General features: G+C 43.5%; 1 protein-coding gene across 1 annotated transcript in view; it reads right to left on the bottom strand.

The window, feature by feature from the left end:
- The window catches only part of Fam107b (family with sequence similarity 107 member B), a 222,596-nt gene that overhangs the window by 124,579 nt on the left and 74,422 nt on the right, over positions 1-23,595 (bottom strand). Inside the window, exon 2 of the mRNA XM_050150556.1 lies at positions 20,280-20,337. Coding sequence (XP_050006513.1) covers positions 20,280-20,337 — 58 coding nt within the window. The remainder of the gene's footprint in view (positions 1-20,279; positions 20,338-23,595) is intronic.

Raw genomic sequence — 23,595 nt, 5'->3', positions numbered from 1 at the left:
TGGCAATAGCTAATGCTTCAAGACAGTGACATTAAAAAGGATAAACATTTCTTTCTACCTATCATTAAACATCTAATGGGTAATCAGCTAGGGCAACATGAGCAGAAACTCCCACCAAGTATTTTTGAGGTCTGCCACCATGTTGACCAATCAGGAATGAGTACTCTAAAGCACATACTTTAACTTATATTTACACATGTTACATTTTTAAATTTTTTATTATTCTAAGTAGCTGTGAGGTCTCAAAGAAACCTGGGACAAGTCTCACTAGGCACCGGTAGCTCCTCCCAGCACAACCCATCCCCAACCCAAAACCTCTCCCTCCCTGGAGCAGGGCTTCCCTTCCCTTCCCCGAGCCTGATGCCTCTATAGTTCAGTCAAATGAGTTAAAGGAACTTTTTGCTAGTCTCTCATTTAGACTTTAAACTTTAAAAGCACTTGCCCTGTAATGATTGCTCTCAGGAAGCAGCCACCGGTGTATCGTGGTAAAAAGTATATGAAAAATAAAATCTTTCCTCCTCACCATGCTGTTGTTATACTTTCAGCACCAATCGATGGGGTTCTGGTGAGCTGGGGAAGCACTGCCTACTGTCAGTCACATGATGTGGGAGGTCCTTCTGTAAGTGTTGCTTTTATTGGCTGATGAATAGACCTGTTTCGGCCAGTGGCTTAGCAGAGTAAAGCCAGGTGGGAAATCCACACAGAGATATACAGGAAGAGTGGTAGAGTCAAAGAGATGCCATGTAGCTGCTGAATGAAACAGACACTAGAACCTTAGCAGTAGGCCACAGCCTTGTAGTGATACATAGATTAAGAGAAATGGGTTAAATTAAGATTTAAGAATTTGTTAAGAATATGCCTGAACCATAGGCCAAACAGTATTGTAATTAATACAGTTTCTGTGTAATTATTTGGGTATGGGTGGCAGGGAAATGAACAAGCAGTCTCCATTTACATAATGATGCTAATGTGGGCCTACTACAACCACATAAAACCTGAGAGAGCTTGGAAAGGAATTCTAAACACAAAAGAACAGAATTAAGCATGGCTTCTTGGTAATGGCATTTTCTTGGGTGGTTTTTGCTTGCTAGAGGCATGACTCCTTTAAGAGAAGGCTTCCTGTCTCAGCATTGGCAGCAAAAACTGGATGATTCCTTTTAGAGTCAGATTCCTGGTTTATGATGGCAATACAAACTCTGAGCCTTTCAGGAGGTCCTGCACTTAAATGGGGTTTACGAGCAAAGTGCTGCTAGTTGATTAATGGTGACATAGACCTGCTGCATCCCCGGAGCTGGAGTGGTGAGCATGGCTTGCAGAAGTGGTGAACATACCTCTGTCATATTGGACTGGGCAGAACCAACAGGGCTGTGAAGTTGATCCTAGCCGTGGCTACTTAGCAATTTAAAAAAAAAAAAGTGTTCCTGGTCAGAAAATGGTTAAGATATGCAATAAAGACAGATTCAAACAAAAATAAACCTCTGAATAGGTCACAGTATGTTTTAAAAATGTACGTAGGTTTGGGAGAGAGAGGAAAAAGAGTATAGACAGATATAAAAAGAAGTAAATAGTTTTTAAAAATAAAAAAGTTTTTGAAGAGTACAGACATTCATGGATTAAGGGAGTAAGAAAAAAAATCCATGTAAATATGGAATATATACAGAGAGTCTGGATTATGTATATTGTGTTTTCTTTTAATTTTTTGGCTGCCGAAAGACATTTGATTCTGGGGCTGCTAAATTAAAGGACCATGAAGGGCTGTCTCACCTTCTTTAGGCAAGTTCAGCAGTCATTTTTCTGTGGGTTTTGCATGTCCAGTTTATACAGCATACCATTAAGCAGTTCAGACAAGAGCAGTTTCTTGGACAAAAGATAAATTAGATAAGAAACTTTCCAGATATAAATAGATTAAATATTGTAACTGTAATTCTTGCTTGATAACTGTTTTTATATGTAATTTTTCTATGTTAAAGTTAAAACCTTCTTTTTTTAATTAGACAGAAAAGGGGAGATGATATGGGTGTCCTTCTGTGTGTGTTACTTTTATTGGCTAATGAATAAAGCTATTTTGTCCAATAGCTTAGCAGAATAAAGCCAAGTGGGAAATTCAAATAGAGATATAGAAAGTAGGCAGACTCAAAGAGATGTCACATAGCTGCTGAAGCTGACAGACACTTGAACCTTAGCAGTAGGCCACAGCTTTGTGGTGATACATAGATTAATAGAAATGAGTTAATTTAATTTAAGATGTAAGAACTAGCTAAGAATATGACCGAGCCATGACTAACCAGTATTGCAATTAGTATAGTTTTTGTGTGATTATTAGTATCTGGGTGACTTGGAAATGAATGAGCAGTCTCTGTTACAATCAGAAGGTCAAGGTTTTAAATTTCCTTTGGTTGTCTTCTAAGAATAGACTTAAAAGTGCTTCTCATTGTGCTTAAAACATTTCTGCCCAATCTATATATCCAACACTCTGGATATACAGGAAAACTGTTAATGCTGTTTATATAAATCATTCTTGGATCCTCCAGCTTTTACTATGACTTAAAGACACCATAGTAAATGATGTCTTTTCTACAATGTGGATTCCAGTATAGTTTACAGTGCTAACGCGCACATACCTAAAGCTGTAACTCTCTTTTATAACTTAACAATTTCAAATAAGCTTCAAGGAGTCAACTGGACTTCACCTCTCACAGGTCAAAGGGACTCCAGATAATTGCTCTTGTTTATCAACAACCTATGTTTCTCCACCTTCCTATTCCTGAAGGCGTGATCTCTCTCACCCCTGGTCTTGGGATTCCCCTCCTTCAAATACAAGGATCATGGGCCTGGAAGTTTCAAATGAACACTGAAGACAATCTTTCCCTAAACTTCTTAACTTTACCTTCTCTCCCTAGTCATCTGTCCCAGCAGGTTTCGGGTCAGCTATGGACTGCTCCATGGCTGCCTACAACAAATTAGCCCAGGGAGTCCGTCTTTCAAGACTACTCCAAAGGAACCTGCACTTCCCTAGTCCCAGGTGGTCTCACAGAACCTGGACTGCAAGCAAAAGAGTTTATACTGCCTTCTCTTCCTATCTTCTGAACATCACTCCAGCCTTTCTCGGCCCCAACAATGACACCCCAGTTTGAGCATACAGAAGTTATAGAAAAGATTGCATTGTCCCTTATCATCAACAAAAGGCTAAATGTTAGATCTCTTACCCAGGACAAGTCTCAGGATCCGTGGTTGCTCCCAGTGCTTCTCACCCTCCCCCTAACTCAAACCTCTCCCTCCTAGGGGCTGAGCTTCTTCCCAGTCCAGGCCACTGCTCTTGGTCAGTGGCTCCTCTCTTGTTCTCCCCGTTCTATCATAGTCTGGTTTAGTCTGCTGGCCATATGCAGCCTGGACTCTTCCTTCTGCCTGCTTTCTTTCTCCCTTATGTCACAATAGAAATCTCCATACTTTAGGAGTACTCATTCCCTACTCTTTTTCCTTCACTTTTTTATTCAGTAATCATGCATTTTAATTATGCAATTTAATGATTCTCACTGTTATTTTTATATATGCTACTTTTTAATGTGTGTATATGACATACACACAAAAAATGAGTGTGTGTGTGTTCTGTATTTGTGTGTGCATATGTGCAGAAGCTCATGCACAACCTGCATGTTGAGGCCAGAATCAATATCAGGAATCTTCCAGTATCTTCCACTAGCATTCTCTACTTTTTCCAAGATGGGGTCTCTTATTGTTTTGGCTAGACTGGCTAGCTAGAAAACAACTAGGGATCCACTTATCTTGCTCTAAGCCTAGGGCTTAGAGCACAGGCAACCATGTCTGCCTCTTGTATGCTGGTGCCTCCAGAAAATGTGTAGGATCCCCGGGAACTGGGGTTACAGACAGTTGTGAGCAAACCTGGGGTTGCTGGGAATCAAACTGTAACCAGTGCTTGTAACCACTGACCCATCCGTCCAGCCTCACGACTCTCTTACACAGATGTTGGGGATCTGAACTTGGGCCCTCATGCTTAGTTGACAAGCACTTTACTTACAGAGCCATCTTTACAACCTATTTGAATCATTTTTACATTTTTTTATATTGTAAATGTGATCTAAGACAAGCTATTGGTGCTTCCAAATATGTTTCAGTTGTTTTTAAAGAATGGGTGAGCCCTCCATTGTGTAAATGAAACACATTTTCCTTATCCTTTCTTCAATTGAGAGGCATTTATGTTGTTTCCAGCTTCTGGCTATGACAAATGATGCTGCTATGAACATAGTTGAGCACATGTCCTTGTGGCACGACTGAGCATTCTTTGGATATATACCCAAAAGTGGTATTACTGGGTCTTGAAGAAGATTGTTTCCTAATTTTCTGAAAAATCACCACACTGACATCCAAAGGGGTTATACCAGCTGGCATTCCCGCCAGCAATGCAGAAGTGTTCCCTTTTCCCCCACAACCTCTCCAGTATAAGTTGTCATCAGTGTTTTTGATCTTGACCAGTCTGACAGGTGTAAGATGGAATTTCAGAGTTGTTTTGATCTGAATTTCTCTGATGACTAAGGATGTTGAACATTTCCTTAAGTGTCTTTCAGTCATTTTAGATTCCTTTGAGAGTTAGTTCTCTGTTTAGGTCTGTACTCCATTTTTTTTTATATTGGATTATTTGTTCTTTTGACGACCAATTTCTTGAGCTCTTTGTATATTTTAGAGATCAGACCTCTATCTGATGTGGGGTTGGTGAAGATCTTTTCCCATTCTGTAGGCTGTTGTTTTGTCTTGTTGACTGTATCCTTTGCTTTACAGAAGCTTCTCAGTTTCAGGAAGTCCCATTTATTAATTGTTTCTCTCAGTGTCTGTGCTACTGGGGTTATATTTAGGAAGTGGTCTCCTATGCTAATGTGTTCAAGTATACTTCCCACTTTCTCTTTTATGAGGTTCAGTGTGGCTGGCTTTATGTTGAGGTCTTTAAATTTTGCAGGCAAATGGATGGAGCTAGAAAACATCATTTTGAGCGAGATAACCCAGACCTACAAAGACAATTACCACATGTACTCACTCATAGGTGGTTTTTAAACATAAAGCAAAGAAAATAGCCTACAAATTACAATCCCAGAGAACCTAGACAACAATGAGTACCCTACGAGAGACATACACGGGTCTAATCTACATGGGAAGTAGAAAAAGACAAGATCTCCTGAGTAAATTGGGAGCATGGGGACTTTGGGAGAGGGTTGAAGGGGAGGGGAGAGTTAGGGAGGGGAGCAGAGAAAAATGTAGAGCTCAATAAAAATTAAAAAAAAATTAGAAAAAAAAGAATGAATGAGCCCAAAGGACTCACCTGAGGTAGGAGTTGCCAGGTGTGGGGAAAAGACAGGCAAGAGAAAGAATCTCCAGGGAGTTGTGTCCACCCAGCCACTCCTGAGGGTGACGTGGCTGCACTCTGATTGTGTCAGAGACCAGCTTTGACAAGGGTACCACTTATCAAGTAGGGGCATGGGGATTAGAAAAGTTAGTAAAGAGAACAAAGATGTGAGTGAAAATAATAAAATAGAAATACTGGATAGGACCAGGAGGGAGTCCCAGGGAATTCTGAAATCGTCCACATTTAATTTCCATTTGCTTTTACACCGCGATACAACCGGAGGAAGAAGGCAAGCGACTGCTTTAGCATGATACATAGCACAACTAGAACAGCTACTTGCTTCAGTTCTCGATATCAAGTCATTAATTCTTGAGAAAAGTATTCTGTTGCTTAGGCAGCGAACCCACCCTAGACCGAGTATCCTGAAGGCAGTCACTCCCTAGATCAAACCTCCTAATTCAAAAGAAGGAGCAGAAGTATGCTTTAATTTTCTGAACTTTGGTCAGGGTGAATTGGATCTTCCTGTATGGGTCATCTTAATGTCCAAAACACAAAGTAACTACTCCCTATGTCAGGGTGTGTAGCCACACTTGCTGTCAACAACTTGGGGCAACCTCAAACTCTCTTTCAGACAAGATAGAAACAGGCTCACATTTTTGGGCCTCCGCATGCTGGGAAAACTGGACCCAGGGTAGAACATGCTATACCATCCTCTGCTGTAGGGAAGCAAGTGGCATATTCACTCATCCACTAAGTCCCATTGAGGATGGGTGGAGGGCTGTTCCCAGAGGGAGGCATTTTCATGATAAGAAGACTTTATACAAAGGCTTGCAGGAGCTACAAGTGGAGACAGTACATTAACAAGAGGGTGATGAAACACCTGTAGGTGTGACGGTTGGCTATATACACAAACTTGGATGTTTTCCAGGGCTGTAGAGAGGGCTATGGAGGAACAGTGAGGACAAGTCTGACTCTCCTTGTGTAGACATTAAGGAGAGGGCCTGATGACCCACAGTGTGATACCAAAACATCTGGTAAGGTATCTCATCTGCAAAGCCCAGGGAAACCAGAGTGTGTATGGGAATAAGTGAGCTGATTTGGATGGCATGGTGGCATGTACCTCTAAGCCAGCACTTAGGAGGTGCAAGGAGGGGTCTGCCACATAAGGTTCAGTCTTTTCTGAGACCTTGCCTCGCCAAAAGGAAGAGGAGGGGGATGACATGTGAACTGCACAAAGCATCTCTAGAGACAGAATTCTCATTTAAAAAAAAGTTTATGTAGGGGGACATGAGTAACAGTAAAAACAATGGCATCAACAATAATCTCTGAGATCGCCCTCTTAGAGAGTCAGCTAGAATGTCTAGGCGATTTCTACTCTCTGCAACCTGAGACTGGGAAGAAAGGCGCACTCCAAAGATAAAACAGGCTAGTCATTCAAACCCACACCAGGGGAAGTGGGAGGTGGGGAGGGCTTATGGGGTTCTTCCAAGAGAGAAGCATTGAAAACCTCACTTCTGATTTTATATGCAAATGTCACCTTCACATCAGTTCCTCCTTCAAGAGATCTCTGCAAAGGAGCCACATTCAGTTTAAAGCAAGCAAATACGATGATATTTTAAAAGGTAAAATAGAGGCCTGGCGATAGCTTAGTGGGTAAAAGTGCTTACTGTGGGAAGCTGGCAAACCAAGCTTGATGCCTGGGACCCACGTAAAGTCAGAAAGAGAGAAGCAACTCCACCAAGTTATCCTCTGACCTCCATATATGTACTGTTGCACACATGACTAGATACATATATCATGCATTGCAAACACAATAATAATAAGTAGAAACTTAAAAATCTAAAATAGTGTAGATACAGATTTTGGGACACTAAAAATTCAGGCACTTCTATTCTACATATTACCATACTGGACATTTCTAGATAATCAATATAGCTTGAAGGTAAATTTCTGGAAAGTTCCATGCCTCTACTCTTACTGTGTGAAGAAACATAAGGAAGGACATACAGTATAAGAAATAAAGCCTAAAGCCACCAAAGCACCTCCCTGGGTGTGTGACATAATGCCAAACTAGTTGAGACCAAAGTGCAGCCCCTTGGCCCCTGTCTGGCTCACACATATCCCTATTCAGTCAATAGCAGATGAGATGTGGAAATAGCTGAACGCAAAGGTCTAAACCAAAGCCCCATTTTTATTTCTCTTTGGCATTTTCCTATTCATGAACAATAAACGACCTGTGGCATTATCAGAAGTAAGAAAATCTAGTGTGTGTGCAGAAGTTGCTGTCTTGGTGACTGAGGAGGACAGGCACTGTGTTTCCAGAGCATGGGTAGCCTTAAGTTTGGCTTAGCAGAAGAGGGTGTTAAGAACTCTGAAACCCCGTGCCATGAGCTGACTGCTTCTGGATGGAAATGGCAGTGGGTGGGAAGCAGAGCACACATCACTTAAAACAAGCAAAGGAATCTCTTTCCATTCTATACCCGGAAGGGCTTACTGCTTCTTCTCCTCCCTGGGACACGTTACTCCCACTTTGGGTCACTAGAGAAATGGTTCCTTACTGGGTAAGGCGATTGAGGCCACTGGAGAGGACACTAAGCAACAACAATCCTCTCCTAGTTCCTCTCTATAGTTGACAATGCAGGATCAATAGGAAATTCAAGAAACGTTCCCTTATGAATTAGGTCAGGGTTCATAGCCACATTTCACTTCCTTAAATCTGCCCCCACTCCTCTCCTCTTCAGGAAGAAAGCAGGTGGCAGTGAAATCCAATCTCTAGAACCTGAAACAAAGGGAAGACGGCTGGATGCGTAGGCTAGAAGGTTAGATCATTAAGGGTTTTTTCTTCCTTCACTCATTTGTTGAAAAGCTGAGAACTTAATGCAGAACCCAGGACCTGCACATAGCAGGCAAGTGCTTCAGCACTGAGCCCTCGTTAAGACTATAAAGGGCTCAGGTGTAGGGATAAGTCCCACCCCTTAGGGGGTGTGTTCGCTTCAGGCTAAAGTTCTCCTATAAAATTGGTGAGCATGCTCCCAGCGTCCTCTTCTGCTTTCCTGGTCTCCGCGGGAACAGTGGTTCTGTAAGTCTATTCCTCCATTAAAGCTGTCTATATTTTGACAATCTGTCTGCATTCGCTTACGCCGTTACACTCAGGGAACCAGCCTTTGTCAGAAGTCAGCTGCAACCTGATATAGTAGTTGTTTTTCTAGTAAAAGGCCCCCCACAAACTCTCAAACTGTCCTAGGATTAAGAGAATGGGAAGAAAGTAAACTCAAGATAAAGGAAACATATTTGGCTCCCTGGAGGCAGGATCCATGTCTGGAGCAGCTCTGACATCCCTTGGAGCAACAGTTTTTACTTCACAAAGCTTTGCTGTAAATGACTCAGACCCTCCTTCTCAAATTGTGGAGTTCTCCAGCATTCCAGGCATTGTGTGGGAAGCTGAAGGACAACAACAAACCGAAGATAAAGTGTTTGGTTTCTGAGTCACCTAACTAGCCTATAGCTTAAGAGACTGGACAAACATCCCTGCCTCCTTCAACAAATACCCACTAAGCACCTGCTAGGGCCCTGGTTCCAATGGGGATGTTCGGTGTGCACACAGCAGCAGTGTGTAACGAAGCTGGACATCTCTGCCTCCCCGGAGGGGCAGACAGACACGAAGCAAGCAAACTGGGCCGTGTTAGATAGCAGTCACTGGTTTCGGCAAGACAAGTCCACGCGGGAAATGAAGGAGAGGTTCCTGAAGGCAGCCCAGAAAAGCCCAGTGAGAAGGAAATGCTGGTAGGCAGTGAGGACACAATCCACGCAGACTTAAGAGTCTCATGAAGAGATGAAGGAGTGTGGGGACCAGATCTCCCTGAAAGGCAGCACTAATCCCAGCAAACACCTCTCCTAAAAGACTTGCCCGAACCTTCCCTCTTTGACCTGGGGATTGAAGCACACACCAGAGCACATGCTAAGCATCAGGTCTGTCATCAAGCTATGATCTCGCCCCTCCCCCTTCACCTCTTTATAAGACAGGGGCTCACTAAATTGCCCAGATGACCTTGAACTCATGCTGTCGCCTAGGTAGGTTTTGAACTTGAGTTCATATTTCCTCCGCCTCTCAAAGAGCTTAAGTCACAGATGAATGCCATCGCTTCATCTTCCTTTTCTCCTCACTTTGGTGTCTGAGCCTTGGAAAACTGGGTGGATGGGTGTGTGTGCAATCAAAGGGGATGTGTGATCGAGACAGCTTATTTCAGTGGAGGGCTCACTTTAGACCTGCACTACAATGAACCTAGAAAAGCTGGGCTGGGGAGGTGGCCTCATAGGGGATGGGAGGGCAGTGGGGTGGGGAGGAACGGGAAAGACTCAGTAGGTAAAGTGCTGGTTACACACGTGTAAATATGCAAAGTTTCTCTCTCTCTGTCTCTGTCTCTGTCTCTCTCTCTCTCTCTCTCTTTCTCTCTCTCTCTCTCTCTCTCTCTCTTTGTGTGTGTGTGTGTGTGTGTGTGTGTGTGTGTGTGTGTGTGTGTGTCTGTGATTGTTATTGAGATCAGAGTGCCTATAACTAACCCTAAGCACTAGAGAACCCTGGAGCAAGCTGTCTAGCTAGACCAGTTAAGCTCTGGAGAGTTCAAGTGAAAGACCCTCCCTTGGTATGGAAGTAGCAGAGAGGCTGAGGAAGGTGTTGACTGTCAAACCCTAGCCTCCACATATACTGAAAAGTTTCTGTACCCCATTAGCCTCTCCACCAATGCAGCAATCCAAATCAGACCAAATCAAACTGAATTAGAAAAAGCTCAGGTTCTAAAAACACTCCCAGATGATTTCCCAGCCTCCCAGAGAGGAGACAGGAAAGGAAGACCAGAAAACCACAAGTCTGTTTGCTGGGGGGGGGGGCAGTTTAAATACCCTGTGGGAGTGGTCTTGAGCTTCTCTGGGAAAGGGGGCATCACTTGGCAGGCTTTCTGAGATGCAGCAGAGTTTGGAGAGAGATGGGGGAGAGGCTTTGGATACATTTTCCACCAGAACATTCCAGACCCTTTGAGTATATGAATGTCAGGGCCTGGGGTGAAGCTTAGCTTCCAGCAGAACACAGAACATATACCACACATGTAAACATATGTATAAACAGGTATGCACAGCACATACATTCTCTCTCTCTCTTTCTCTCTCTCTCTCTCTCTCTCTCTCTCTCTCTCTCTCTCTCTCTCTCTGGGGGGGGAGGGAGAGAACCTGACATTAACATTATTTTATTACTGTATGAACAAATGTGTTTGCTGGCTTTGCCCAGCAAGAAGGCCTAGCCTTTGCTAGGTGAACCTCTCCCATGGCTGACTCCACACATGGAAAAGCAGGTTTCTGCTCAGCCTAAGCCTGGTCTCACTTCCTCACAGGACTTACAAAACTGCACGGTGGTTTGTCTCCTTGTGCTCACTGTGACCATTTTCAGTTGAAGAGTTTTGACTGTTTGGGGTTTGTTAGTACACACTTAAATAACCTACAAACCACGGGAAATGAAACTTGCCTAAACTGTGTCACCCAGCCGATTCTGAAAATGTGCTCCAGTCAGCTCCAGGTGACCCTTAGCAAAAAGAGGGTGCCCTGGCAAAACCTTTACTCACTCAGTGGCTCCAACTTACAGGACTGACCCTAAGGGTCTCTGCAGCACTGACCAGGAATTGCCATTGCTGCGGTCCTGGCAGCATAGGTGGGGTAGGCACTCTGATAATATATTCTTTATGGTTCTTAAGCATATTTAAAAGTTTGATTCAATATGCAAAATTTCTCTCTCTCTCTCTCTCTCTCTCTCTCTCTCTCTCTCTCTCTGTGTGTGTGTGTGTGTGTGCATGTGCGCGCGTGTACGTGTGTATGTATGAGACTGTTATTGAGATGGCAGGGGTCTCTTGTTATGTGGCCCTGGCTGATTTAAGAATATCTCAGGATCTTCTTAAATCACCTTCTTAAGCACAGGATGCTAGGTATACACTATTATGCCCAGACTAAACCTGACCAGCTGTTTCTTTTTGCTGTTTTGCCTTTCTTTGTTTGCTTGTTCCAAACAGGCCTCAAACGCACAGGCCTCTACCCACCTCTGCCTCCTGAGTGCTGGAGTTAAAGGCGGCAGAGATGGCTCGGTGGTTCAGAACACTTACTGGCTTGTGGGCCTGAGATGAGTTCCCAGCACCCACATGGCCACTCACAAATACCTGTAACCCCAATTCAAGGGAATCCAGCACCTTCTTCTGACTTCTGCAGGCTTCTTATATGCAGGTCAATGCAGACATGCAGGCACACACACATAAAATAAATACATACATAAACCAAAGAGGTGCTTTCTAAAATAAAATGCAAGATGACCACAGAAGACTCAGAGAAAGGAACACATTCCGTGGACAGGCCAATAGAAAGGAGGCTTCCCTGGGGACATTGTCATGTCTAATCCTGTGGGTAAGCCTGAGTAGGCCCAAAGTGTCCAGATGGTTCTTAGCTGTTTGGGTCAGGGTGGTTTCTGAAGACGTGTATTAAAAGAGGGCCCTCAGGAAAGAAGACATTCTCTGCCGTGGGAAGAAAGATCTCTTCTGTAGAGCCAGAATAAAAGGGTGAGGGGAGCTCAGTTGCTTGGGTTGGGTGTTATGATTTGAATAAAAACGGCTTACACAGGTGCATGTCTTGAACACTTGGTCCTCAGCTGGTGGTGCCCATTTGGGGGAAGTAGTGAAAACTTTAGAAGGTAGGAACTGGTTAGAGGAAATGAGGCAGGTTCTGGGGGAAAGGTTACATCTTGGCCAGTGCCTCTGTCTGTCTGAGTGTGTGGGGCCAACCAGTAATCCCAATCACAGACAAGACCCTCTGAAACCCAGCCCAAATCAACACTTCTGCCTTTAAGAAAAGTCACTAAAGCGCCGCGAAGTCTTCCACTGACCTTGGATTGGGATTCAAGCCCCGTGGCTCCTCTGGTTCTTAGCCGCATACCAGCCATCCCTTCCCTCATCTGTAATCAAGTGGTTCTAGTTCTCTGGAGAGTCTTGGTTATTATAGACCGAGAAAGCCTCAGGCATAGCAGCTGCTGAGAAGTGAGGCATGCTCTCAGGAGAGAAGACACATGTAGGTGTATGTCCCTGTCCTCAGCTACTTCTGGTTATGGGCTTACCAAGTCCAAGCTCTCTGATCCACCTCTGTGCTGACAAATGCTTCTGTATGGCAGGCTGGCCTCATTCTTGTAAAATCTCTCTGTTTTCTTCTCTGGTATCCAAACAACAACCTTCTGACTACAGCAAAGGAAAGCGTAAGTATGACAATTTTTCACTCACAAACCCTCCACCAACAACCATGATTCTTCACAAAACCATAACCTCAATCTTGTTCTTCTCTGTGCATTTATAACCATAGCCCAAGTATGATTCTATACTCTTTCCTTTATTTTCACAGTGAGGGTTATTTCCAACAGATGTGATACTCCTTCAAATTTTCACCTTCCCATGAAGGATCTGACTTCACTTTTTTCTTCTGTTTAAAAAGTGAGTGTGTGCACACATGTGCGTGGTGTATTTTTACTACACACTTGTGCTCACCCATGTGGCTGTGTGGGATAGAAGTTGACTTCAGAATGTCATCATTGTTTGACCATGTCATCTTTTGAAACAGGATCTCACACAGAACTTGGAGCTGGCTATGTCAGCTAGGCTGGATGGCCAACCATCTCAGGAGATCTGCTTAGATCTGCCTCCAACAGACACTAGTTGCCATGCCGGCCTCTGGTGTTGGTGATGGGGATTCAGGTCCCCAGACTGGCACAGCAAGCACTTGACTCACTGAGACATCTCCCTTGGCCCTGATTTCATTTTCAAACAGATGCAGTCCGTTGCTCTTGAGAAGCACACAGCCTAATGAAGCCTTGCGTGTGTTTGCCTGTGATTCTTGGTATTCCTCTGCTCAGGTGAAGAAAGGGGTGGCCATGCGATAGGATTACCTCTGACAGTGTCTCCCCCACTCACCCTCTGCTCCACTCATCCTTCTTTGCCTGTTTGCTGATATCAAAAAGATTTCCAACAGCCACCATAGTTTTTCATTTTCTGGGTAAATCTGAGACTTACAATCCTAGTGTAGTAAGGGTTGTATGGCTGGCAGCATGCCCCTTACTGTTCAAAAAACTAGGAGCCAGGCAGAATGAGAAGGAGGTGATAAATAAGTGGCCGTTCCTGGGGAAATGTGATAAGGCCAGTGACGGACTCCATTCAAGGCTAGCTTGGTGACGCAGTGAGTGTTACTGGAATTCCTTACAGAAGCGTGAGTGTCGGGTGATTTACAGAGCACGGATAACATATGGGCAATGATACTAAACTCAAAGAAGAGTCTACCCACCTTGCTAACTGCTGTGGCCTCTACAAGGGAATGTGTGCAATGTGTTTTATTACGGCATTTTCATGCATATGTGTCATTATGCTTTGTTCTCATTTGTCCCTGTCCTCCATAGCTTGTTGTCTCTTCCCTTATGTTTGCTGTCCCTCTCTGGCTTGTTTCCTCCTTCTCACAGACACCCCCAGCTGCTTTAATTACCTTCTCTTTTCCTTTCTCCCTTAAGACTTCCTCCTCTTGTGTTCTCCTTTCTACTTTGAGGAACATGTGTATTCCCACAAAGGGGATCTGGTCAGAGGAGGACACTGCATTGGGGTGTTCTCAGCTGCTCTGATTTTAAGATGTCCATGGCCATGTCATGGCTGAGAGTGCAGGGAGGAAGACTGCATAGAGGAGCCGGGCATAAGGAGAGCTGGCTGGGGACCAAGGTAAACAGATCACCTACCTGCAACCCCATGCTCCTCTTGCTGAAAGGGAGCAGCGGAGGATAGCGATAACATTGCAACTCTGAAAAATGGACTTTATATAAAGGAGAAACCCTTCTGTGCTCAGCTAGACTTCCATGGAGACTCAAGGAAATGCTACCTGGTTCTAGGTAGGCATTGGGGTTCTGTCTACTACAGTCAACACACTTTCTAAGAACCCCTTCCCATGAAGCATTGGATTATCAGAAACAGAGACTAGACAATGACTGTGATAAAGATTAACCCCCCCCCCCCAAGGAACTGTCATTGTCTCTTGGGTGGCCCCTATATATCTCAAGACAGATACAGTGACAGATACCTAAGGATTAGGTCATGAGCCCAAGACAAAAGCTGATCTTTACATATGTATCACTTTGAAATCAATTAAAGTAATTGATTTTTACTTTATTAATGCCCTGGCTAATGTATCTCCATGACGAATGAATTCAATATCCATCTTTGTAGTCCACTTCTTATGTCATGTTCTCTGAGAAAACTTCCTGAATGTCTCGATTGCTCATGTCATCCTTTACGTGCTGCAATGCCCTCTACCCTTGTGTATGTGAGCATGTGCTCATGCGTGTGCACATGTACACAAGCATGTGCATGGTTTTGTGTGTGCACAGGTGTACCTCTATGTACAAGCATATGCCAATCAGAAGATAACCTCCGGGTCAGTCCTCAGATACTGTCCACTTTGATTTTGTTGTTATTGATTTGACTTTTCTTATTTTCATGTGCATGTATATATGGTGTATATATGGACGTACGTATGTTCTCGTGTAGATAGGCACAAATGGAGGCGCAAGGGATCTTCCTTCATTGCTCTTCTACCTTGTCTTTTGAGGCAGGGTAAAGCACAGACTTCATCAACATGATTAATCTGCCTCACCAACCTGCTCTGGCAGAACCCCCGCCTCTGCCTTCAAGGCTGGAACTGCAGGCAGGCTGTCATGGCCACTTAGCATTTACACAAGTTCGGGGAGCACTGGCTTTTTACTTGCATAGCGGATGCTGTAACCACAGAGTCATCTCTGCAACTCCCCACTCTACTTTTTGGATCAGAGTCTCAGTGACCTGGAGCTTGACAAACAGATTAGGCTGCTGGCCGGGAAGCTCGAGGGACCTGCCCACCTCCACCTCGGCAGCACCGAGAGTACAAGCACACCCTAACCCACAGAGTACAAGCACACCCTAACCCACAGAGAGTACAAGCACACCCTAACACACAGAGAGTACAAGCACACTCTAACCCACCGAGAGTACAAGCACACCCTAACACACAGAGAGTACAAGCACACCCTAACCCACAGAGAGTACAAGCACACCCTAACCCACAGAGTACAAGCACACCCTAACCCACCGAGAGTACAAGCACACCCTAACACACAGAGAGTACAAGCACACCCTAACACACCGAGGGTACAAGCACACCCTAACACACAGAGAGTACAAGCATACCCTAACACATCAAGAGTACAAGCACACCCTAACACACCAAGAGTACTAGCACACCCTAACACACCAAGAGTACCAGCACACCCTAAGACACCAAATTGTGTTGGTTTTCATAAATATGGATGCTGGGGATCGAACTCAGCTCCTCATTTTTGCCAGGTAAACACTTAATTGACTGAGCTGTCTCCCTGACCCTCTGGTCTTGTCTCTGTTTAGACACATGCCTTTATTCTTGGATCTCTGAGTCTATAAATTATAGGCCATGTTTAATTACAAGGCCCACAAAGACAAGACTTCCTCAGCACTCTGGTTTCTCTATAATTTACATTTTACTTGTTTAAAGGCTATCATTTGTGTAGTATTCAGTTTCTTTTTATTTGGTTAATGGCTTCATTTCTTGTTGTCTATAAACTCCCGGGGGCATAGCAATGTATTTTTGTACGTAGCAGCTAAATATGGCCTAGGCCTCATACGATATCTAGCACATACTAGACATCCAAAAAAAGTTCTGAATGAGTGCTTTCATACTTTAGAAAAAATTTAGCAAACACAATCTACCTGCTTTACACCTAGCAGGATTTCAAAGAATGATTCACAAATACAGGAGCTCTCAATCAAATGGTCTAGAGACAGCCCTACAGCAATGAAACCTGAGTGAAGGACTCTACAGCACACATGAAGTGAGTAAATCCAGAGAAGTTTAGAGCTACTGAGAAATTGTGGCTGGAGAGACAGGGTCAAGAGTACAAGCTGGAGGTTCTGGGTTCGGTTCCCAGAACCCACACTGGGCAGCTAACAACCACCTGTGACCCCAGAGATCTGATGGCCTCTTCTGAACTCTGTGGCCACCTACCCACATGTTGAGCACATAAACTCACACAGGTAGACACATAAATAAAAACTTAACCAAATCTATAAAGAAATGGTGAGAAACTACTATTTACTTGAAATTCTCACTTATGGAATAAAACTATTAGGTGGGATTTTAAGATAACAAAACACAAGTCACTTATTCATATGTCCTATGTCCTAAATCTAAATGCACAATAATCACAAACAAAATGTGATTCTAGCTGGGTGGTGGTAATGCACGTCTTTAATCCCAACACTCGGGGAGGCAGAGCAGGCAGATCTCTGAATTCGAAGCCAGTCTGGTCTATAGAATAAATTCCAGGACACCCAGAGCTACAAAGAGAAACCCTGTCTTGAAAAACTGAAAGAGAGAGAGAGAGAGAGAGAGAGAGAGAATATGATTCTAGGTTTCTTTCCTTTTCTCTTTTTTATTTTTATATTCATTTATTATTTTTGGTTTTTCGAGACAGGGTTTCACTGTGTAGTTCTGGCTGTCCTGGAACTCACTCTGTAGACCAGGCTGGCCTCAAACTCACAGAGATCTGCCTACCTCTGACTCCCAAGTGCTGGGATTAAAGGTGTGCACTATCACCATTCAATTTGTTTTTTTTTTTTTCTTCTTCTTTTTCTCAGATAATGTTCTATCTACTACACAGCCTAGGCTGCCTTCAAGTTCATGATTCCTTGTTTCTCGGTGTTGGGACAACAGATATGCATCACCCTACCTGTCATGAGATTCTAGATTTCAAACTAAGCATTGTTCCTCCTTTTCTGCAGAACTGTTTTTCCTAGCTGTGTTCTAGCTCCAAATGTGTTGGCTGAAGGAAATCTTACTATGATTCTAGATTTCTAGCGATACTCTCAGCGATCCTAAGACCAGGACCTTAGCAGAATGGAAATGGAATGCCTGCCTTTCTTTTCTCTAAGGTGTTGCAGGACTCAATGGAGTCAACTGTATCTTAGAAAATCCTTGTAGAGGCATGGCCTTGTGGGTATAGTGCATGTCATTCAGGCATGAGGACCTGAGTTCAGTCCGCAGAGCCATTCACAAAGCCAGCTATAGTCAGAAAATGCGGCAGGTTTCTATTCAATGACTGGTCAGCCTAGCCAAGCTGGCAAGTTCCAGGCCAGTGAGAGACCCTTTCTCTATAACAAACAAACCAAAAAAAAAAAAAAAAAAACAAAAAAAAAAAAAAAAAAAAAAAAAAAAAAAAAAAAAAAAAAAAAAAAAAAAAAAAAAACCATAAGATGCCAATTCTGAAGAATGATACTTAGAGTTGACTTCTGGGGTACACACACACATGAACCTATGTATACATATGTACCCCTCCCACCTACACATGTATACACACACACACACACACACACACAAAAGAAAATCTTTGGAGAACGGCAATACTCTCCCATACATATGAACAAACATCCTTAAGCTATAATGGACATTCAGCCAGCAGATCAAATAGGACTTCTAAGCTCCTGGTCTGCTTGTTGGTGACTCTGCACAGACCCAGCAAAGATCATTATGAGGAATTGAAAATCAAGGGCAAAAGTGCAAAGGTGACATACAGAGCCATTTTCCCGGGCAACAGACAGAAGTTCAACTCTGCCTTATGCGCCTCCTTTCCAACTCCAAATGTCATTTCAAGTGTCCTCAACCCCGAGGTTGTCACAACCTTCCTGGCCACAGTCCCCCAGCGTAAACTTGATTGCCTCCTCTTCACAGTTCCCAGCTGTATTTTGATAACACAGACATTTCACAGTTTCTTGTTATAAACACATCTGTCTTTTAGACATGTTCCATTGCCTTGAGTACAGATACCATGTCTGATTCTTTTTATTTAATTCAGAAATGCAAAGCCAGCACAGAGTTGGCCCTCACCAAACCACCTTCATCCTACAGAAGAAGACAACGCTGTATACAAATGGACACAACAGACTCACTAGCAGGAAACTCCTAAGGGCTAGGTTCTAGCGTAGTTGGGAGAGCACTTGCCCGCCATGTCTAAGGCCCGGGGTTTAACCCCAGCATCACATGAAGTGAGTATAGTGGTACACACCTGTAACCAGCATTTGGAGGTAGAGGCAGGAGCATTAAGGTCACCCTCAGTTACCTAGCAAGTTCAGGGTTGCATCTAAAAAGAGCAGGGGCAGGGGAGTGCCCCACCAATGACTACTATACATAGGATTGTTCCAGGTGCTCAACAAGGAAGGCCATGAGGGAAGCGACTCTGAGGAATGGGAAGTGGTCAGGGAAGTTTTCTGTAGGACAGAACCTTAGTGCTAACACCCAACCAGTGAACCAGAAATACAGGAATCTATCCGCAAGGGAGAGTGTCCTAGGAAGAAGCACCAAACCAAAACAAGGGTCGTATTTGGTGGGGTATGGGTATAGAAGCCAGGGAAGAACAGATACAGAGGGAAATGGGGTGCTGGTGAAATAGCCCCATGGGTCAAGTTCTATCCCTGAGACCTGCATGGCGGACATGAGAACAAAGTCCTACCAGCTGTCCTCTGACCACACCACATGCCCAATGACATGGGCACACACACAAAGAAACAGATACACGTATAGAAGATGCCATGACCAGTTAGGAGCTGACCCCCTCCTCCACCGTGCCAGAGTAGGACACCACGTTTTTCTCACTTTGCGTCATCTCTCCATTATCACCTTCAGCTCTGTGACCTTCCTGCCTGATTTCTACTAAATGATAAGCTGCTTCTAGCAACCACCACATCTGGAGCAATCTTTTGGTTCTGAGTCATACAAAACACAACAGTTGTTAGGAAACAAAGGCGGGAGTCCTGAGTTTTAGCTTTGGGTATGTTTAAGTCCTCTCCACCAATGTTTATTTTTCTGACCGTTGTTTCTCACGATTCTCTCTGCCTACAGTCTGAAGTTCTGCACTCCCCATTGGCTGTTTCTCTCCACACTCGTCCTTTCTGTTCTGAAGTAAATCACTTCAGCAAAACTGTATACTTGACCCCACACTAACATCTAAAAGAAAAACAACAAACTGTTCTAAATAACATCTCCCAAGATAATTATAAGTATTTCAGTAAGCAACTATACTCCTTGATTTTTCTTTTTATTGAAAATAGATTTTTTTTTCCCTCACATAATTTTTCCTGATTGCTTTCCCTTCCTTCTGCTCCTCCCAGTTCCTCCCCTCCTCCCTTCCCATCCAGGTCCACTCTCTTTCTCTCATTAGAAAAAAAAAGACAAGATTCTAAGGAATCATAATAAAGTATAATGAAATAAAATATAATAAGACAAGGCAAAAACTATCATCTCCAAGATCTCCGAGTTGGACAGGACAAGCAAACATAAGGAAAAGTACACAAGAGGTCCACCCGTTTGTATATTGGGGATCCCATAAAAATACTGAACTGAAAGTTATAATATACATGCAGAGGACACAGGGTAGACCAGTAGACCCTGTGATTTCTACTTCAGTCTCCGTGACTCCGTGCTCATGTTGACTTAGAGGGCCTTGTTCTCCTGGTGTCCTCCATCCCCTCTGGCTCTTATAAACACCCCTTATCTTTATTACTGAATCTGAAATTCTTCATCCGCATCAGCACCTCATCTCCTTTGCAAGCCTCGTCTCATCCATAGTTGCCATCAGTGCGTGGAGGAAGACAAGAAAGGGAAAGAACCATTTTTGCAGTGCAAAGGGATTTTTCAGGTATGCTGCCTGGACAACATCGCCAGCAATACCACGTCTCTGCAAACTCAAGAGCAGAGCTCAGCCTGGCTGTGAGTTACAGCGGCTGGCCAAAGAAGAGCCACACAGACAGTCCTCTACCTGACAGCATCTTCTCTTCCAGCTCAGGACACTCGCTCTCTTGATGCGATTCTTCTTCCTAAATTCCATCCCCAGAAACAAGAAAAGCAGAGAGAATGTGAAAATAAGTATTATCTTACAGTCACATATTTTTGTAATACTGAATTCATATGAGATTAAAAGCAGAGACATTTAAACCAAGTCCCAAATAATGGAGGTTTGGGCCTGGCATGGTGGCACACACCTTTAATTCCAGCACTTAGCTAGAAGATGCAGGTGGATCTGTGAGTTCAAGGTCACCCTGATCTACATAGTGAGCTCTAGGGTAGCCATAGAGAGTCTCTGTCTCAAAAAAAAAAAAAAAAAAAAAAAAAAAAAAACCAAAGTGGGGGGATGAGGTTTGAGATGTGTGTATTCCTGTGTGTCTGAGTATCTCTCTGTACATATGTGTGTTTATGTGTGTAGGTGCAGATGTACATATGCTTGTGTGGGTGGGTGCGCATAGAGGTCAGAGGTCACCCTTGGATGTTATTCTTTGGGAGCTAAACCTTGTTCTTTGAAAAAGAATCTCTCATTGACCTGAAGCTTGCTGACTGGGTTAGGCTACTGGCTAACAAGCTCCAGGGATCTGCATGTTTCCACCTCTACGTTACATGACAAGCACACCACCACACTGGCTGTTCTATGTAGGTTTCTGTGTCTCAAACTTAGTTCTTCCTACGTGCAGCAAGCACTGTAACAACTGAGCCATCAGTTCCAGGAACTGGGATTTCAGAGGAACGGAAGTTTTAAGTCAGATAAATTTGAGGGTGCTAGGTTACACATCTCTGGGTGCCATTCATACTAGGAGGTCTTTAAATACACCCTTAGAGCAGTATAGGTCCATGGGTCTCTCTGACTAGTGTATTTAAGGTACCAATGGCCTAAATGAAAGAGTCAAAGGTTCCTCCATGGATAGTAATTCTGGTAGTAGTGAGACAAAGAGAAGTAGGCTCTATCCTGCTTGGAGCTGATCCTACATACATTTTAAAGTCCTAACACTTATCTTTCATCTGGAAAATGGGTGTACACATTGCTCTCTGAATATTGGTATAATGTTCTTTATTGATTATGCTTTATTTTGATTAATGTGTATCAATGCTGATCAATGTGTTCTAATCAAATCCAATCTCTCTTTACTCACACTTCCTAATCATTTCATAGTTCTAATATTCAGTGTGCTACATAAAGTCAACGTCTTAGCTTCCAGACATGAGAAGGAATGTGTGCAACAATACAGTCCATTTTCTACCTAACTATCTTGTAGCAGATGGCAGGACATTAGATGTAGGGATGAATGGCATTTTATTGTTTATGAATACCACATGCTCCTTACTATTCACCCATGGATAGGCTGATTCTATAGCTTCTGAGAATATGCCACATGAACACAGCTATGCAGGTATAGTTTTCATATGCTAATTACACTCCATTGGGTTATGTAACCAGCAGTTGAATAATGAATCACCATAGTTCTATTTTTGAGTTTCTTTCTTTTCCTTCCTTCCTTCCTTTCTCTTTCTTTCTTTCTTTCTTTCTTTCTTTCTTTCTTTCTTTCTTTCTTTCTTTCTTCCTTTCTTTCTTTCTTGAGAAGCATCCATACTGTTCTCCCTAACAGTTGAACTAGCTTGCGCTCCCACCACTAGCATGTGAGTCTCTTTTTATCCATATTTTTAAAATCTATACCAGCCACACTGAGATGAGATGGCACCTCACTGCAGAAGCATCAGGAGACCTGATTTCTAAAACATATTTGCATGTGCTGTGTGGTGTGTGTGCTTGTGTGTGGAGGATGCACACGTGTGTGTGTGCTTGTGTGTGGAGGATGCACACGTGTGTGCTTGTGTGTGGAGGATGCACACGTGTGTGTGTGCTTGTGGGGCCAGAGGTAGACATCAGATATCTGATCACTCTCTACTTCAGTTTTTGAGGCAGAATTTCTCACTAAACCTGGAGCTCACGACATCGGAAAGACTAACCAACCAACATGTCCCAGAAATCTGCTGCCTCTGCCTTCCCAGTGTTGAGCTAACAGGCATTAGCTGTTAGTTGTTAGTTAGTTGTTGGCCTCAGCTCTAGTTAGATGTCTGCTGGAGACCTGAACTCCGGTCCTCAGGCTTTCTCCACTGAACCATCTTCCTGGCCCCAAGAATTGATTTTAAAAAAAAATGACAACAGCTGTACCTATTGTATCACTAACACTAGAACCTACTACAAGTAAGGGAGATAAATTAGTAACACTGATAGGGTTCCTCTATTGTTGGGGAATATTTTACCTAGGGAAAGCTGTGTTCTATCTGTTAATGCTGCAGAGCATCACCTGAGCTGTGTAAAGCTGTGTTACATCTGCTAATGCTGCAGAGCATCACCTGAGCTGTGTAAAGCTGTGTTACATCTGTTAATGCTGCAGAGCATCACCTGAGCTGTGTAAAGCTGTGTTACATTTGTTGGTGCTGCACTTGTTCAATTATGTAAAGATGTGTTGCATTTGTTTTACCTTGCCTGCCTAAGACACCTGATTGATCGGATGAAAAGCTGAACATCCAATAGCTAGCCATGAGAGGGATAGGTGAGGCTGGCAGACAGAGAGAAGAAGTAGGAGGAGAAATCTAGGCTCCATAGAAAGAGGAGGGAAGAATGAGAAGAGAATGAGGGAGAAAGAAAAGAACACACCCAGGGCCAGAAGCCAGGCAGCCACCAGCCAGTCAGACATGAGAAGTAGTGAAAAGAAGAAAGAAAGACAGAAAATAAGACAGAAAGAAAGAAAGAAAGAAAGAAAGAAAGAAAGAAAGAAAGAAAGAAAGAAAGAAAGAAAGAAGCAAAAGAAGGAGGGAGGGAAAAAGAGAGAGAGAAAAAGAATGGTAAAAAGCCTCGAGGTAAAACACTGAGAGCAATAGGAAGGTTAAGTTATGATACCTAGCAAGAAACAAACCTAAGCCAAGGCCAAGCCTTCATAACTACAAAGTCTCCATGTCATGGTTTGGGAGTTGTTGGTGGCCCAACGAAAAAGCCTACTAAACTCTAGCTTTGTCAGCAAGATGAGTTTGTGATGAGTCACCGCTTTGTCTGCACCCCTTTGGAGAGGAAGCCACCTCCTCAGCTTCCCTCCGAGCTTGGCATGCTTCCTCTTCATTCATTGCTCTTTCTGAGAATTTAGCCCAAAAGAAGAAGCATTTGAATATGGAGTTCTACATATGATAATCAGGTCTGCTCTACAACTGTAGTGGAAGCACAGACTCACAAACCATTTCCATCCTTTAAGACAAAAAAAGAAATAGTCCCAAAACATGTTCTGAGT

The sequence above is a fragment of the Alexandromys fortis genome, unplaced genomic scaffold (genome assembly GCF_014885135.2).
Source record: "Alexandromys fortis isolate MF-2015 unplaced genomic scaffold, M_Fortis_MF-2015_v1.1 scaffold_69, whole genome shotgun sequence".
NCBI classification, from domain to species: domain Eukaryota; kingdom Metazoa; phylum Chordata; class Mammalia; order Rodentia; family Cricetidae; genus Alexandromys; species Alexandromys fortis.
The sequence above is the reverse complement of the archived record's forward strand: the minus strand, read 5'-3'. Positions and strand labels throughout refer to the sequence as shown.